The 15595-nt window shown below is 41.6% G+C and overlaps 2 protein-coding genes across 3 annotated transcripts; one reads left to right on the top strand and one right to left on the bottom strand.

The window, feature by feature from the left end:
* Positions 1–2546: 2546 nt before the first annotated feature.
* LOC118413274 (peroxisomal membrane protein 4-like) lies at positions 2547–7462 on the top strand. Its single transcript, XM_035816530.1, has 4 exons — positions 2547–2724; positions 3907–3969; positions 5489–5687; positions 6557–7462. Exons 1-4 carry the CDS (start codon positions 2606–2608, stop codon positions 6806–6808), a joined length of 633 nt encoding a protein of 210 aa, XP_035672423.1. The 5' UTR covers positions 2547–2605; the 3' UTR covers positions 6809–7462.
* Positions 7018–15506, bottom strand: LOC118413273 (kelch-like protein 21). Of its 2 annotated transcripts, none has more exons than XM_035816528.1 (6): positions 15343–15506; positions 13641–14196; positions 12714–13262; positions 9399–9588; positions 8725–8912; positions 7018–8227 (listed from the first exon to the last, which is right to left on the bottom strand). In XM_035816528.1, exons 2-6 carry the CDS (start codon positions 14178–14180, stop codon positions 7973–7975), a joined length of 1722 nt encoding a protein of 573 aa, XP_035672421.1. In that variant the 5' UTR covers positions 14181–14196; positions 15343–15506; the 3' UTR covers positions 7018–7972. The 2 variants fall into 2 exon arrangements, with proteins under 2 accessions (XP_035672421.1, XP_035672422.1); XM_035816529.1 differs by having other exon boundaries at positions 13641–14198; positions 15346–15506.
* Between the last annotated feature and the right edge of the window lie 89 nt (positions 15507–15595).

The raw sequence follows: 15595 nt of genomic DNA, 5'->3' as shown, positions 1-15595 counted from the left end.
TGACGGCGGGGCCCTTGACACTGTTTATCTCCAAGCAGATGTAGGGATACGGCTCATTTCGGTGATTTTCCAACATGAAATACTCTCTTATATATCTCTTACAGAAATACCACCTGCATATGCAGGTTTATAGTGCAAGTAAAATTGGAGCTGTGCAATGGTTCTTGAACAATTTTAGTATGATCCATAATTCCTAAATTCAGAATGGTGCAGGTAAAATTTGTCTGGTGCAGGTAATTTTCAATGTTACCACCAGTGCAGGTATGCAGAAAAAAGTATTTCGAGCCCTGGTATTGTATTTTCATGAATGTGAGAGGAAGCGAATTATGAAAACTATGCAATGCTCAGAAACAGTACTGTGTGTTGCAGGCATAAAACTCTGAAAATGAACCGGGTCCTAAACGTTATATCTGTTACCCAGTACTAGCGATAACCATCTGAGCGATAACGTTATAACGTTTATAGGGTCTTAGGTTCTGTCTCATTCCCTTGGTTAAAGTTTTCACAATGACATTATAATCATATATGTATTGTGGAACTAACGTTAACATCAATTGCGCAATGTCTTGGCTTTCTCAGGAGTTTTCTGGAGTCTTTTAATGTCTGAACTCAAAGGAACTCTGAGCACATCGGCACCTGAGTGTCGGCAAGATCTGAAGATGTCTTGATCCCTTTATCTCGAGATAAATCTAAGTAATATACTTAGTGGTTCACAGTCACGAGTAGTTCACACGCTCTTCAGCCGTCTCGGGGCCGTCAATTCATCAATTCAGGTGCGTTCACACCTAGTGTTGAAATGCCGCTCAACTTCACTCCATTGTCAGCACTGAGCGCTCTGCTTTGTAGTTTGAAGAAGACCGTCAAGTCATTTGCATTGGACAATGAAGGTGATGTACTAGCTAGAGCTCCCGACATTTCACACGTGCGAAACATAATGAAGAGGACAACAAGAGCAAGATAAACAAAACCCTCGCGTGTGGGCAATATGGAAAACAACAAGAGAAATTAAAAACAAAGGGAAAAATCAACAAAACAAAGAGGCGACGCCAGACGTGTTAATCCCAGCTATAGGTGACTCCAACACAAACGTCATTTTTGAATTTCAAACAGACGTGCTGTATACCGACAGAACGGTGTGAAAAGAGAAGTAACGCCTCTACCAGGCTCCGCGGAAATATTCAATAAACTCCTCTGGTCGGCCGTCTCCCCTGGTGTCACTCGATTTGTCCAATTTCCAGTATGTTAGCTTCCGATCCGCGGAGCCTGACCATGGTAGAGGCTACCTCCTTCGGTCAATATTGACCATGGTAAAAATCTTAAATATTTATTAAATTGATTTCGAACTGCGCTCCGCAAAGTCAGAATTAGCGCTCATCCTCTTGAAGTGGAAAGAGTGAGATATAAGAGATTACCAGTGTGTGAAAGAATTTGTAAATACTGTACATCTAAAGCAGTGGGAGACGAAACACATTTCATTTCCAAATGTTCATTCAACGAAACCGAAAGAACTACTCTGTTTAGAGAAGTCACAAAGTATTATCCCAACTTCCCCACATTGACAGACGAACAGAAAGCTACTTTTCTCTTGAAATCGCAGAAACCACAAATTTTAGAAAATGTGGGGCTTTTCGTCTCCCTCTGCTTCCAAAAAAAGAAGTCAAACCCAACCTGTTTAGAAATAGCCAACACTAGTATTAGATTAGAATATTGTTTATGACTGTCCATAATTTGTCACTATGTGTATACCATGTACTTGCAATTAGCCCTCGGGCACGAACTTGCAAATAAACTTCTCTTATTATTAAATTGATATCAGCCCACAGTTTCGAAGCGTTCCCCACACGCGCACACACACAGTCACACACACACACACACACACACACACACACATACACACACACATACGGACATAACGTTATCTTTCATATATATATATAGGCTTGTACAAACACATTTCCCTTTTTGATAAACTCACATTTCTAATGCAACTAGACAAACTTTCCATAACGTTTGTATATATGACCATATAATCTCGTTCATTTCTACTACAACGATATGCGAGACTGAGATTGTGTTCCGTGAGTGATAGCTTGTGTGAACCTTGTATTTATCGACTTTGAACATGTTTTGGCAAAACTGTCAAATAAAGTTCTTCCTTCACTTGTTAATCTCCAAGCAGATGTTTGGGATGTTAAATTGATACGTTTTCCCAACCTCCTTGGTTTTCCCAGCTGTCTCTTTCAAAAAGGTACGCGGTTTAACCAAGGAGGTTAGAAAATCTAATTGCTTTATAAGACTGTATAATGCCCTTGGTTTGACATAAAAAAGGCCAGCTACGAAATCACTACGATTAACCACCCCAACATCTGCTTGGAGATCATTCAAGCTAGTCCTTTCAAAAACAGTTTTCTGAATAAAACTACCCCTTCCTATGCCCATTGACACATGGTTTGGACCTCTTAGATTACGAGAATGCTGAGAAAGTGCAGTTTAACACTGAAAAGGGCAGCTACAAATGATTCTAACCTTTCCCAACATCTGCTTGAAGATCAGGGGGCTATCCCCAAACTCCGGTTAGAGACAGTAGTAAACAAATCTGTCCATCATGGCGGCGCCGGGCTATCAGCTGATTTTGCCTGCAGTTCAAGTTGTAAACACTCTCCTGGCTTCTGGCCGCTGGACAGAACTTCTCTCTATCATCAAAGGGTTCAGAAATGGCATCGTGTGAGTAACACTTCGTGCCATTTTGTTGTAGACGATGAAATTATGAGGTGACTTCGACCTTTGGCTAAGTCCGAGCTCATAGTCACAAGACTTGTCACAAACTTTTCTCAACTCGCTCCATGTTTCTACGCGCTCCTTTCCACATTCTGCTCTATATTATTCTGTAAGAAGACCATAACGTTAGATATAGAGTGTAGACTCAGGAAAATATGACCAGTTGACCTGACACCACGCCATGTCTCAGGCCAAAGTCCATTTAGGGGTCAAACTATTTTCAAGCAGACGTAAGGATAATTTATACCAGCTATACAGATACAGATATAATCTCCAAGCAGACCTACTTTGGTACAAGATACAAATGCACTTAATATGTAGCCCTTGATAATACCAAGGAGGTTGAAAAAAGGAACCTCCTTGATAATACTACTACTAGCCTCCGGCTAGTTGGGTAGCCCTGGCTGTTTTTCTCATGATTATAAAGCAGAATAAATCAAATCAAATAAAAAACAACAACTATGTAACGTTAGTACAATTAATACTACAATTATAAACTTATCAAGCTGATGAAGGAGACTGTAGCTGACCAAGGAGTGTCCATTCAATGGTGGCAAATGGATATTCTCCAAGCAGAGGTTGAGTCAGAGGAGCGAGCCGGTAAAAATCCCAACTACTAGCTATATCACCGCTACTCAACCTCTGCTTGGAGAATAGCAAATGGACACTCCTTGGCCAGTTTGATACATTTGTAGGCTCTGTCGACTGATGCAGATACAGAAGCTGGTGTGTTATGCAGAGGGGCTGCAGATATATTGGCCATTATAGAAAAACAGATACACCTGCTTTTATTGTAATAATCTTCCTATTTTATTAATTGTATATATACATGTTCATTTCGTATTGTATATTTATATGTCTGTGGCCACAATACCAGCCTTGCTGCCTAGTGCCCACAGTGTATTGTTTTGTTACAACTTGAATAAAGTAAAGTAAGGACTCAGGAGCTGTTGTATTTGAACAGAGGTTGTACTTTACTGCCTATACTGTACAGATACGAAAGCTGGTGTGTTTTGCTAAGTAAAAGGGTGGTTATACCGGATATACAGAACTTCAGTCGTGTGTAATACCAGCTTTACAGATATGGAGAGTCTCCAATGGAGACTTACATTTTTGTGTATGTTCCAGATACGGAGTTAAAATCCGTGCTCCACATGCGCTGGTTATGACATTTCTCTTCAAAGAAGGAAGGTAAGATGAGTTAAAATTTCATTCTACAACTCAATTTAATTTCTTGGTTCTTAGATTTGCTTGCTTCTTTTTTATTGTCACAATCACAAAAATTATTTAGCCTGGGTAAAATGATAAGGTAGCAAGTGTAAGGATCCCCGGTAGAAATAGGATGGTACTCAGGATACGGAATATTCTGTTCCTCCTGTGACCAGGACTTTGATTTATAAGATTTCAGCTGTGCACAGCACATGTCACCTGCACACAGAATTATTATGTGAACAGATTAGATAATATCAATTGTATCTTATGTCTGCATGCATGCATGTCCAGACATTCAGTACAATTCAAATTACTTTTTTATTTTCTGTAGAGCACTAAATGCTAGTAAGTACTCAGGGCTCGAAATACTGGGTGCATGTGCACCCAGGTGCACCCAAAATTGGAACTGTGCACCCAATTTTTTTCAGTGGGTGCACAGGGTGCACCCAAATATTTTCTTAGGCTTATGTATGGAAAGATATCAAGTATACTAGTATATATCATATTCTTGACATATATGTGTTAGAAAGATAACAAAAATGTCTGTCATGTTACTTGTTTAAGAATTTTATAGCTTGTAACTAAGTTTTGTTATTAGTTTTTTTTTGACATTGTACTTAAATTTAAGTGGTGCACCCAAAACATTTTTGGTGCACCCAGTATTCTAAGCTAATCCCAAAAATGAATTTCGAGCCCTGGTACTGGTAGTATGGAGGCTAAATATGACATGAGGCCCCCTTTCCACTAGCTGGCAATTATTGTGAAATTATTGAACAGATCAAATTGTGGAACCCTTGATTTAGAAACTGGAATACAAAGTGCAAAACTATATCATGTAAAGGGCAACAAAATACTGATTCAGAATGAAAAAAAGTGTTTCTTGCAAAATTCATTGACAAATCTTAATCTGTCAATTTTTGACTACTCAGTGGTCTGAAACTCTGAGATTTTAGTGGATGAAGATGACTTAACAAAACAACTCTATTATAAACATACTATAAAGGACTTTTAACTTCTTGCATTCTTCTGCAGGGCTCGAAATACCACCTGCATATGCAGGTTAGTGCAGGTAAAATTGGAGCTATGCAGGTATTTCTGATGTCTACCTGCACCTAACCTGCACTGGTTCATCTACTGGATGGATTTACACATAAATGTTCTATAAGAATTAGTTTATGCATTGTTATTAGCTGCATTGGCTGTTACCACCTATAAAGTATCAAAGAAAAAAAAATAGCATTGGTTCCCGAAAATTTTTAGTATGATCCACACTTCCTAATTTCAGAGGGGTGCAGGTAAAACTTGTCTGGTGCAGGTAATTTTCAATGTTACCTGCACCAGTGCAGGTATGCAGAAAAAGCATTTCGAGTCCTGTTCTGCATATTGTAGACTTTGAGAGTAATTTTCTTTTGTTTTCGTAGTTCATCAGATTCAGTCACGTATTAGTAAGTCAATAGAATAATTCTTCAATCAGTGACTGTTTTGTTGTTTTTTACAGCTTATTGGAGAAGTTTAAAATCATTGCAGAGGCCACGCACCTCCACGCCCGTAACCTGGCCATGTTTGTGGTCCTGTATAAAACCATGACAACACTTCTACAGAAGGCAGAACAGAAATCTCAGCAGTATCACTCCTTCGTAGCTGCCTTCATTGGAGGGTACTACGTCTTTGGGAAGAACAACCGTATCAATGAACAGGTGGGTATCATGAGTCTCTTGTAATATTGTGGTCAGCCTGACTCGTCCAGTGGTCAGTGACCATGCCTCTGGATCAATAGGTTGGGAGTTTGAATGCCAGCTGTTGTCACTCACCCAACATGCAAGCTACTGTACAAGACGTGAAGTACTTAGGATGGGACGTTAAGCCGTGGTTCAGTCATTGAACGAAAAGAGCTAGACAAATTTCCCTGGTATATTAAACCTGTAAATACCTTGCGTAGCATTTGTCTGATCAGTAGGAATGTAGATCTAACCTAGTTCGAGATCACTTTGAAATTCACTTCAGAATTAGATGGCACGGTGGCCTTGTGATTGGGTTTCTCGATTCAGAACCCGACAGGTCCTAATGTTACTAGTATGCCATTGGGAAAGGCACTTGACATGTAATTTCTCACTCGACCTGGTGTAAACTGTGAGTCCCTTGCTTATACCCCCCTCACATTAGGCGAAAATCGATCGGACGACTAATGTGCGAGCTGTAAATTACGAGGAGGGATGACCCTGACGGGAAGGGGGAACTATGCCATTTCTTCGTTGACATCAGGGTCATGCCTCCTCGTAAATTAGAGCTCGCAGACTCGTCGTCCGTTCGAATCGCGCCTAATGTGAGGGGGCTATTAGGATATCCCTCAGGAAGGACCTGCATTTCAGGACAGCCACACATGTTGAGCACATATAACAACCCGCCACACTTGAAAAAGAGTAGGGGTCCTTCTTGGTGTGAGTGGATGAAATGAGTCTTTCCAGATAAGCACTCTTCAATACAAACCTAATATGTTATGCCATGGGGTAGTTTACAAGGAATTCAATACAAGCAAACAAACAAGCACAACTTTTTTCCCCCACAGATCAACCTGTACCTGTTATCCAGGATCCTGTTGGGCCTGTCCAGACTCGCAGTCCAGCGGGGGATCGTCCCCACCCCCAAACACGACGTCTTCCCGTGGTTCGCTGCGGCCGTGTGGGGGGTGGTGCTCTGGTTGTTTGAGTACCATAAGGACGTCCTCCAACCTTCGCTTCAGTCCTCCATGACATATCTGTACCATGATAGCAATGTCTGGCACAATATCATGGACTTTCTTGTGTATAATAGGATATAGAGGAAATCAAAGTAGTGTCATCTACTGGAATGGTTTTGTATGAATTTCTAACTTGTTGGTGTATCTATTTGAATATCAGATTATCATTTAATAATACTCATTCTTTTATAACACCTTTTATTTAAAAATAGATGGATAAGGTTTTCTATGATGCATAATGGATAAATATTAAGTGATAGATTAATAGTGAAGATATCATTGATCAAAGGTTGTTTTCCACTGTCTTTATTGGTTTGTTCATATAGAGGTACATATTGAAATGATATCAGCAATTAACAGACATGTATTTGAATTGTGACATGATATGATTATGTAATAATTTCCTGGTGATTTTACACAAGTATTACATGTAGTAACGAGAAGTCAGCTGTGCTTCAAAATATGATAGTACATGTACATCGTCTGCTTTGTACTGTTACAATTTCAATCAAGAAATAAATGCTTCTAAAATATAAAAAATTAAAAACTCATTTTGCTATGAAGATGTCCCCTTTCTCAAAGATTCATTGACTTTATATTTAATCATCATGATTCATGTATGGTACTTTGATTGCATAATATATATATATACTTAAAAGTTAGATATACAGTGCTGTCTCCATGTACATGTACATGTTTCAACTATGTTTCATATCACGGAAGTGCACAAAAGTTCAACATGTCCAGTTCAAAAGTTTTCTTTAATATACATGTTGTTGATGACCAATGTGTGTGTGTGTGTGTGTATGTGTGCATGCACTTGTGCGTGTGTGTTTAGCAAGAACCTACTTTGGCGGACATAAGTCGAGAACCTATTAATGAATTGTCATAAGATTTGTTATGCATGCTGGTCCATTTCAGGCCTCATGGTGGCTTTTCTTGGAACTGCAAGTGCAGATTACTTTTTTTAATGTTTTCTGTTCTAAACATGCTACACTCTTTTGGGGTCAGAAAGAAATAAACTTTGGGGAGATTCAATTTCATGGTGGGAAAGGAAGAAGGTTTTAAGACGTCAAACATTTGCAGTCTGAAGGAGACTGTAGCGCAAGGTCATAATTTTGTGATGGAAAAATGCTGGAAAAATAGTGCAAGATTTAGAGTATTTGGTTGGGCTCCGAAGTATCTGTCTTGGACGTGCAAGGGGAATTTTGTTTGGAAACCCTGAACCCTGAAGAAAGCACAATCTCAGTTTCCACTCAGCCGAAGGAAGATGCTGGTACACCACGGGATGCGTTTTGGATCCGATAGATTGGCAACAATGTTCCATGTGTCCGTGTTTACGTCGTAGGCTTCCACTTCTTCGGTGAAGTTGTCGGAGCCGTCCGTGCCGCCGATGGCGTGGAGACGGTCCTGCCACACCACGATACTCCCCTCGTGGTGGAGGTTGTTCATCGGCGCCAGTTGGCTAAATTTGTTCATCGGAGGTGCATACACATCCACCTGAAACACATTAATGTATTGCTTATTAATACAACGTTATCCATTTCAGCAAGTCATAGCCCTGGCAACAAAGATTACACATGGTTTTTGGTGTGTTTGTGTGTAATTTCACATGCTAGACATTGGGGATACCAACAGGAAGTTAGGTCAAAGATCCAAGAATAGGTTATCAAAGGTTATTTTATTTCCTGTGTTCAATTTCCTGCTACATGTATATGCACATTTGTTGCCGTTTGGGAGTACTAGTAGTACAGTTGGTACAATACTGTAACAAATTTTACAGTACTGTTCAAGAGACCACCTCTACAAAAGAACTACCTGGCTAGTGTGGACACCTTTTGACCAGGTCCCTTAGATAATTTTCCCATTTCAATTTTTCATCAAGAACCTTGTCAACAGAACCACCTCTCCACATAGAGCAGATATTTCATTTGTACCTGAATGGTTTATATGTTCATGTACCACAATTCTATGTCATACAGAGGAAGGATACTGACCTTATTGCTGGTTGTTTGTACAAAGTAGATCCTGCCGTTCATGGTGACAGCCTGGGGCACATCGTCCCAGTGAGGCATGGAGGGACAGCGCAGGACCTTCCACTCCTCAAGGTCAGGGTCGTACTGCTGCAGCTCAGGAGTCTCCGCCTCGCTCCAGTTAGAGGAACAACCAAACACAAACAACTTCCCTGGGCAAGACAACAATAATGGGGTTATTTCACTGAACAGATTCAGTAGAGAGGACTTCGTAAAGGGATGAATGGATGGGTAAGCAGGTTAGTGGATGGATGAATGGTTGGGTAAAAGGATGGATGAGTGAATGGGTTGTTGACTGGGTGGGTTTAGTGGTGGGTGAATGAATGGATGAGTGGGAGGATGGATAAAAGAGTAGATGGGTGAATGAATTAGTGCATGGGTAAATGGATGGGTGGGTTGAATGGTGTATGGAATAATGGATGTTTGGTTGGGAATACATTTAAGAATGGATGAATGATGGGTTGGTTGGTTTGTAAATGGATGGATGAGCAACTGGGAGAATGAATGAGTTATTGGGTGAATGGAATGGAATGAGTGATAAGAAAGGTAGAAAAAAGAGGAGAAAAAATATGTATGAAAAAATAGAACTAAAAAAAATTACTGGCATTATAAGAAAAATCAATGCAGTAACATGATACCTCCACACGCAGCTATCACAAAGTCGTTCAGTGCTTTTGGCATGGGCTGGATCTCCTCCCAGAAGTTGGTGAGCGGATCGTACCTATCCACGTCTGCCAGCGGGCCTCCGTCGTTCCCTCCCACTGCATAGATCTGTCCGTGTAGAACACTGCTGCGGCACGGACCATGGCTTCTGGGCATGAAGGCCACCTGACATGGACAATCATACAGAAAACGCAAATGAAGGTTAACTGTTAGACACCCGGGTAATAAGATGTGCCAAATATAAAATTACTCAAAAGGACAAGCAACTGGATAGGATTTTGGAAACGGTCAGACGTTTCAGACAATATCCATTTTCTTTTGTCGTTGACACTGATTCTATTAGTATTGAGCATACAGAGGAAGGTTGCCAACCTTGTTGCTGCTTGTTTACACAAAAGACTGCGACACAATGTTTTATCAGTTCAATTCTTGCTACAAGGTTTATGGCCTGAATTTGAAAATGTAGGCATCTTATTGTTTTTTTCAAACTTTTTTTTTGCTCATTAACTAAAGTGCAGACGATGTCATCCATAAAGTTCACTTATTGTGGCCTAAGCCGATTTTGAGAGGAGAGATTCAGAGTACCAAGAGCCAGGAAATAGGCTGCCACAGCTATGGTCTTTTGATGAACCTGTAATTATGGAGAACATCTCACAAAAACTAAAGGCAAACTGAAAAAAAATCATGACTTTTTCCTGATTTGAGCACCCAGGGATTGATACATGTTGTGCTGTATATCGTCGAGGAAAATCACTGTGTAGGGACTCGAGTGTGCTTACTTGTAATTGTGCGGGTGTTCAGCACCAAGGACAAGTATGTTCGCAAAATGGTGTACGGTGTTCAGCGGCGGGGACAAGTTTGTTTACCTTTGTATGGAAGGTTTTCAGCACCAAGGACATGAACATTTGCATTGTGTAGACAATGAATGAATGCAGGAATCACTCCATACACCTTACAGTGGCCCAGCGTAAGCAAGAAAAGTGTGAAACGGTCAACACGGCTATCTAACATGGTTGGAAGTTGCCCTCCCTCCTCCCCAACTAGCGCAACTCTGGTATTCGATCCATTTATTGCTCCGAATTCTGACGAAGCGATTTGAGGAGCAAAATAGAGTTAAATAGAATGGATACCGCGCTTATAATTCACCAACTGTGTAAACAGTTAAGGTTATAACAACAACAAAATGTCTCATTTTCAAGATGCGGCCTCGGTTCCCCCACGGTCTCACAGCGACTCCTAGTGATCAAAAAGCAAATTGCAGATGCAGATCTTTCGTTGACATTGGAACAAAAACAAGAAATCTTTTAAGAAAAGCTGTGCATTGCCGCGTATTTTATGACTGAACTGCTGAGAGCGACACCTAGCTTCTTCAGTAGGAAATGCAGCAAAAGGGGATATTGGAAATTTACTTCATTATCTTCATTTACTTCATTTATGTCACATGAATTATTGGCACATTAAACAGGTTTTGTAAAACTTGTTGACCCACAATGAATATGCATTATTTTTCATTACAAAATAAGTTCCTTCTGATGCAATTTGTGATATATCTTTATATAAACATGGTGAGTTAACCCTCAAGCACCCGACCTTTTTTTGCGACTAAAATGACCGAGTGGGGTCCAAACGGACCCCAAAATGTTTTGTTCATAAAATCTCAGTACCATGTCTTATCGGCGAGCATTATATATACATTGCTTCGTTAATGTAAGAGGAAGATTTTGAGATGTTAAGGTGTTGCTAATTCCAACTCATTATCATAATTTATGCAAAAGTTCAGAAGGACCAAGTTTTGCACTAAACCTATTCCGACCAGATAGGGGAATTTTGAGGCCCTCAGCAACATTTATGTCGCATAACTCATGAACGGCTAGAGCTAAAGCTACGAAACTTGGTAATTTATCACAAAATATTGTTTGCAAAAGTTTTTGGTCAATAAAGTAAGTTTATCATTTTTGGGGGTTGCCATGGCAACCATATTCTAACAGGCATATTTTTGCCAAAATTTGACAATTTCAATTTAAACAAGGTTTCCTTGGTAAACTACACCTGTTTTCTGACAACAATTAAATTCTATGAAATTCAATGCAGTTTTCATGACTTAGAATTTATAATTTATGCTAATTTCATGACGTCATTGGTCAAAATCCAAGATGGCCGCCCCGATTAGGCAAATGACGTCATAATGTTGTCACATTACATGTTGATGACCCAGAAATTTTTGTGATGATTCAAATTTACATTTTTATCATTGTCTGAAAGTTTGGTATTCATACTGTAAGTGGTTAAGGAGTTAGCCTCCAAAGTTTGTTTTAAAAACTGCACATTTTTGCTGGGGTCCGTTTGGACCCCAGAGGAACTGAACACAAACTTTCTTTATAATTTCCACATTATTGTACTAATCATTGCGAAAACTTAGGAGAAGGTATAAGACATATTGACTGACAAATTCACGGAAGGATTTTTTCTTCAGATCAAAAATGTTGAAATGGCACTTCAAAATGTACGCCTGGGGTCCAAATGGACCCCACTCGGGTGTTTGAGGGTTAAAGCGTAGATTTATTACGCTGGACCACATACAGTAACATGCGTCTAGAAGATAGTTTTAATACTCGCCTGGAATGTACCATTGTCTGACTAAGCAATGAAACTCGGCAAGGAAAGAAGGGCCTTTGGAAGGGGCTTTGGAAGGGCTGGGTTAAAAGGTCCGTCCATGGATCCATGGAAGAAAGCTGGCATAAGGCATTGCCGCTGGCGCGGCAATGCAAAAACTTGATGTTGATGGCTAACGCGGACTCTATCTTTAACGTGATTGGACAAACCTAACCTGTCGGCAATCTGTTGACCACTCGGTGCCGACCAGCAACATGTATGTTAATATAAAAAAGATGGTAATTGTAGACTGATACGCCTTAGACGTTGGGTAGGGGGAATTGACTTTTATTCCACTACTAAGTATATGAGCGCTTGGCCACTGGTAACGCCCCCTTCACACGAGAGCACGAATGAGCCGGAATGCCGTCGGAATGAAAATTCTTTTTTATTCCTGGCAATTCCTGGCAATTCAGATAGACACAGAGAAACCAACACTTCTAGTTTAATAGTTTGACGGAGTTAATTTCAACGACGATGCTGAGGGACTTCAATGCTGCTAAATCCTAAAACGCTCTCTGCTACTTTTTCTGTCTTCTTTGCTATGTAGATCATAAAAAAACGCTCAAAATATACTAAAGGCACAGCCAGAGCCCCCATAGTGTTTCTTATCTGTTTGATGACACTTTCTACCTTACCTGTACCCATTTGTCGGACTGGGAGTTGTACCGCCAGGTGTCCGTGCCACCAGAAGGGTCTCCCACCACGTAGATATCGTTTCCCAACACCGTAAGTGGAAAATCCCCGCGCAAAGTCTCCGGTAGGGACGCTAAGGAAGTCCAGGACTCATCCATCGGATTGTAACAGTCTACATTGGTTAAAGCAGTGTGATAATCACTTCCAACGACCACCAGGACTTCCTGTATTCTACTGGAAGGTCGCGGACGAAACCGTTGGCTGGGCATATCGAAACGGTCGTAGTCGAAGACTTGGTACTGTCGCGCTTCTTGCACGAGCTTCATACACTCGGCGGAGCGAGAGATGATGGGCTCGGTGGCCACCTTCGAGACCAGGTAGCGGGGGTTGAGGAAGGGGAGCCGGACGTGTCTGAGAAGGTCCTGTAAACTGGTCTCGCGCGCAGACAGCTCCTGTTTTACCCACATGATGACAGCTTCGTACACGATTTCTTCTTTGGTAACGTTTACTTCATCGCTGGAGATGTATTCTACAAGTCGGTCCTTGGACACCTGAGTGGAAAACAATAGAACGAATGTCATTTCTTTAGGATCATTTATTTCTTCTGATTCGCCCCCGTGTTCTTATCATGGCTACATTTTCTAACACTGACATACCATCGTTTGCAATGCTAACCCTATATCCCTATCCCTATCGTGAACATTCAGCATCCCTTGTAAAACTATGGTAGACGATTCAGATCGACCATTCTTCTACTCAGAGACGATCCCGTGTCATATGAAGTTTTATGAAGCGGGTTTGTCTCTGCGCTGGAAAATGTAATTCGACTTGACTTCGGAATCGAGTTAAACCGATTAAATTTTGGTATCCTGAACGGGCCGCCTAGTCTTGCGTCGCTACGGCTAAACGAGAAAACCAGCTTGACTCACCTGTAAAAACTCACTGGAGTCTCCACCACACAGTGAAGCGAAGTGCTGCAGGATGAAAGACTTGGCCTGCTGCGCCAGCTCCGGACACGTGTACTGCTCGGACAGGTCGTGCAGACTGATACAGTTACAGGTGGTCAGCTGCTGCTGAAGGTACTCACTACAAGCCGCGCGGACGCTATCGAACCCGAACGCGCTCGCAGCATACAACAAATTCCTTGCGTTGTTGTCAGTGATCGTGATCTGTCCCGTGTACGCAAAGTCAATCAGAACTTTCACAATGTCTATTCGTATGTCCCACGGTAGCTCTACTCTTAGCGTAGAGCTACCTCCCAAGTCGTTTGAGATCGAGCCGTCGAAGTAGGAGCTAGCAGCGGCGAGAACCACGCGGTGGCAGGGGATCTCTTCCCGCCCGACGCAAATGACAACGTCGTAGTAGCGGCCCTGCTCGCGGAGTCGGGTCAGGCCTTGCAGCATCTTGTCGGCGTGGTGGAAGTCGTTGTAGACCATCGGAGGCTGCGAGGTCATGGTCTGGTCACCCATCGTGAACTGTGAGTCTCTGTGAAAAATGGGAGAAAAGATTGGGATTGTTTCTAATGTCCTTTAATGTTGTCCATTAAGATTAATTGCAATTGCAAACATTCTATACCTGCCATTGCTACTGAACACCGTCCACGCACAAGTAAACATATCTCTTTCTGGTACTGAACACCATCCATACACAAGGTAACATACCTGCCCTTGGTGCTGAACAACATCCACACACTATGTAAACATGCCTGTCACTGATACACAGCCTGAACACAATCCACACAAACACACCTGTCCCTGGTACTGAATGAACATCATCCACGTACAGGTAACACACCTGTCCTTGGTGCTGAAAACAATCCACGCACACGAATAAATACTTCTGTCTCTGGTGCTAAACAATATCCACACATTGCTGAACACGCCTGTCTCTGGCACATAACACTAGCCACGCACAGGTGAACGCGCCTCTTTCTTTCAAATAAACGCTAATAATGTTTTCGACTACAAGGCTCCCGTGCATACCTCCTGGGTTCCTGGTGGTTTTCTACGGGTTATTTATGCCGATTTGCGCTGTCTAAAGACTTCTCTTGTGTTATTACTATCCATACGTATTGCGTTTGCGTGTAACAGCGGAAATCGGCCAGCAAAAAGGCGTAAAAACGCCAGCCACTCAGAAGGTATGCGCAGTTTGGCCAATGCATTGAACACCAACCATTGCCGCTTGTTGCGTGTGTTCATAATGGCGTGTAGTCGTACAGGCAATTGTTTGTATCAATCAACAGTCAACTGTCAACAACAACTAGACAATGCGTAACCTTTGACCAGAATGGTACCGGAGTTGCAATGTGTCAACGGGCATTTTAAGATTTGATGTTAAAAAAGGCCATGGATTCTTCACGATATTCTATGGTCGTGCCTGCTCATGTTTGGGATGGTGAGCCAATATTGTATCAGAATTAACGTCACGTGCGTTGCATACGATATTTCTGTCAGAAAATGTTATATGGACTCTGTATACGGGGTATCATCCATACACGAATGCGACCTTACATGCTTACGGTCCGGTGACCTTCGACTCTTTGAGGAAATCATAACCGCACACAAAAATAGGCAACATTTTTTATGGATACAAAACACTCGTTCCGTCTTATAATCATAGCACAACACTTACCTTAACCTCCTTACTTTACAAAGACGTTTCGTCACCACGAAGGAAGCGTCATTGACTGCAGCAGTATGTACGCACCAAGAAATCTCTGTCACTCCTCCTCACGGGGCTATTTTTGGCGCAGACGACACAAAACCAGCTGTCTCCGCCCGTTAAGGAATGGTGATGACGTCGACATAAGCTTGTGTAACGGTCCCCGTTTTAAACCTGACCCCAAACATGTCCAAATATAACCTGACCCGGGGCTACAGTTTCT

Source organism: Branchiostoma floridae, chromosome 4 (assembly GCF_000003815.2).
Source record: "Branchiostoma floridae strain S238N-H82 chromosome 4, Bfl_VNyyK, whole genome shotgun sequence".
Lineage (NCBI taxonomy): Eukaryota > Metazoa > Chordata > Leptocardii > Amphioxiformes > Branchiostomatidae > Branchiostoma > Branchiostoma floridae.
The sequence above is the reverse complement of the archived record's forward strand: the minus strand, read 5'-3'. Positions and strand labels throughout refer to the sequence as shown.

Coding starts and splice junctions, on each gene's coding strand:
- LOC118413274 (XM_035816530.1), top strand. CDS start 2,606: ATGGCGGCGCCGGGCTATCAGCTGATTTTGCCTGCAGTTCAAGTTGTA. Junction 2,725..3,906: donor GGGTTCAGAAATGGCATCGT/GTGAGTAACACT, acceptor TGTATGTTCCAG/ATACGGAGTTAAAATCCGTG. Junction 5,688..6,556: donor ACAACCGTATCAATGAACAG/GTGGGTATCATG, acceptor TTTCCCCCACAG/ATCAACCTGTACCTGTTATC.
- LOC118413273 (XM_035816528.1), bottom strand. CDS start 14,180: ATGGGTGACCAGACCATGACCTCGCAGCCTCCGATGGTCTACAACGAC. Junction 13,263..13,640: donor ACTCCAGTGAGTTTTTACAG/GTGAGTCAAGCT, acceptor TTTTCCACTCAG/GTGTCCAAGGACCGACTTGT. Junction 8,228..8,724: donor TACAAACAACCAGCAATAAG/GTCAGTATCCTT, acceptor AATGTGTTTCAG/GTGGATGTGTATGCACCTCC.